The sequence below is a fragment of the Lycium barbarum genome, chromosome 2, assembly GCF_019175385.1.
Source record: "Lycium barbarum isolate Lr01 chromosome 2, ASM1917538v2, whole genome shotgun sequence".
NCBI classification, from domain to species: domain Eukaryota; kingdom Viridiplantae; phylum Streptophyta; class Magnoliopsida; order Solanales; family Solanaceae; genus Lycium; species Lycium barbarum.
In genome coordinates, this window is record NC_083338.1 from 138,575,644 (window position 1) to 138,577,901 (window position 2,258).

The following is a 2,258-nucleotide window of genomic DNA, read 5'->3' on the forward strand; positions in this document are numbered from 1 at the left end:
AAATTATATAATAATTCTGAATCAAAGCAGAGCAATGAATTCAAAAAACATAGGCGTATCATTTATATAGACTTTTATCGCTTCAGAAGGGTTAAGTTATAAGAATTTTAACTTTTATTCTGTGAGGTACTCTTTCCTCTTTAATCTTTTAAAAAAGATACATTTCTTTATTTGTAAACAATTTAATTTTAAATTCTCCATTTTTTTTTAAAGCCACATAAATGTTATGGCAATATGTTTACATCAACAAATTCCAAAAGTTTTCTCATCTTTTATAAACTTTGTGAATATATAATCAAACATCGCATATAAAATTAGAACAGCAAAAATATTAAGTACGGTGTACAAGACGAAAACTACATCTTCCGGAAAGTAAATGTTAAATAAATACATATATAAACAAAATTTACATACTCCTAAAGTAAACATGTGGAGTGCTTAATCTTCCAACAGAACTATCTATATATTGTCCTAGACAATAGTTGAGCAAGCTGATTTATTTGGATCGAAAAGCCCAGGCAAGAGATACTTCCTTCCGTTTGTACCATGTGCATTATAGCTTGCACCCGTTATCGAATCAACAAGCAGCTCACCCACATAACCTGGATATGCCCCTCTACCATATAGCCCGGCGCAAGCCGAAGCCGCCTCTAAAGGCGCTTGGGCCGGGCCTTGGTAGTAACCATTCCCGTACGGGTTGGTTACTACTCCAGCCAAAAGACTCGCTATATTTACAACCATGCCATCCGCGCCCACGTCTCCGTTAGGTGCACCCAATGGTGTGGCCTGTGGTCCGTAAATAGGTTGGTGAAATGGCCACGCGCATTGACCAGGACATTGAGTTGCCGCATTACCCGCCCATATGAAAACGAATCTTTTGCCTTGACCCGACCCGTGATAACCGCAGTTGCTCATGCAGAAGCCTTCAACTGCAACATCTTGGGCTGTTAGGACTAAAGTTAATAATTCACCTTTTTTTGAGTTTAATTGAGCCAACTCAGATATTTGGGATTTCTTTAAGGTTTTTCCAATTGAACAACTTTCATCAGTGAGCTGATTGGATAAAACTAAACGGGTTTCTTTTTTACCCGCTTTTGTCAAGTAGTTTTGAATGGTTTGCCACCATTTTGAAACAGTTGGTGTTTTACGTGACCCAATTTTGTTAGCAGAATTTAGAGATTGGAGAAAATCCACAATAATAGATTTTTGGGCTGGTGAGAATTTTCCGTACCAAAGAATGGATATTTTTAGCTCTCCTTCTAATAAAGGACCATTATGGTACGTAAGACCTATTGGAGGTGGTTGATATAGTGAAAGTAAGTTTCTTGTTCCACAAGTAATGTGGAGCAAGCTGAGAAAAACAAGAACAAGAAGTGGATAAGGGGTTTTCGAAGACTGAAAAGGACCCATCTTTCACAAAAATGTTGGAAAAAAATCTGGAATGTTTGGCTGGATCATGAATTGGATAGCTACAGAGTGAAGTGATGGGGCTATATATAGATGATGAGATGCATGAACGTTGTAAAGTATGGGCTACATATGTAGCTTTAATGAGGAGCAAGCTTAAATGTCATTTATATCTCAGTATAATTCAATATTGGGATGCTACACGAGAACGGAATTGATTAAGTGAACAAAGTACTAGTAACAACAAAAATAAAATTATAATAGTGGAGGATAAAGGAATCTAAATTTAATCGGTTAAAAGATAAATCTAAGATTGCAAAGATGGTTGTTGGTAGTGTATCAAGTGGGCAATGAGCATGTGTTCGAAGCTCTTCCCAAGAAAGTCTTGACGTAAGTTCTCAATTTCTTTAGTATCTCAAAAAGATCAATGTTTTGAATATAGACATGTATTTAACATCTTAATTAATTACAGTAATTATTACTCCAAGAAACTTTGGTTTCTAAATTATGTAGTCATGTAGATGGTGCATAACGTTATGCAAACAGTATTAAATTTGTCTTAAGAAACGCAAACTGTGTACCATAATCTTGATCTAATTGTAGCAATATCTTGATGCACGACTTGTGGTTAAAGTTATCGAGGGACGGTGGACCTTAGAGCTACTTATGTGTCTTGAACCTTGATAAAGCTCTGGGAGACATGATTGAAGTGGACTCACTTATGCATAGCCAGAATTATTTAGTTTATGAGTTCTAAATTCAGAAAAAGATATCAATTATTGAGTTTTGAATAAATTATCTATACATATTAAATAAATTTCTTAACACAAATAATAGAAAGTTTCAACCAA

At 35.3% G+C, this 2,258-nt stretch overlaps 1 protein-coding gene across 1 annotated transcript; it reads right to left on the reverse strand.

Moving 5' to 3' along the window:
* Nucleotides 1-201: 201 nt before the first annotated feature.
* On the reverse strand, nt 202-1,448 carry LOC132622881 (protein PHOSPHATE-INDUCED 1-like). Its single transcript, XM_060337554.1, has one exon. It carries the CDS (start codon nt 1,408-1,410, stop codon nt 472-474), a length of 939 nt encoding a protein of 312 aa, XP_060193537.1. The 5' UTR covers nt 1,411-1,448; the 3' UTR covers nt 202-471.
* Nucleotides 1,449-2,258: the final 810 nt, after the last annotated feature.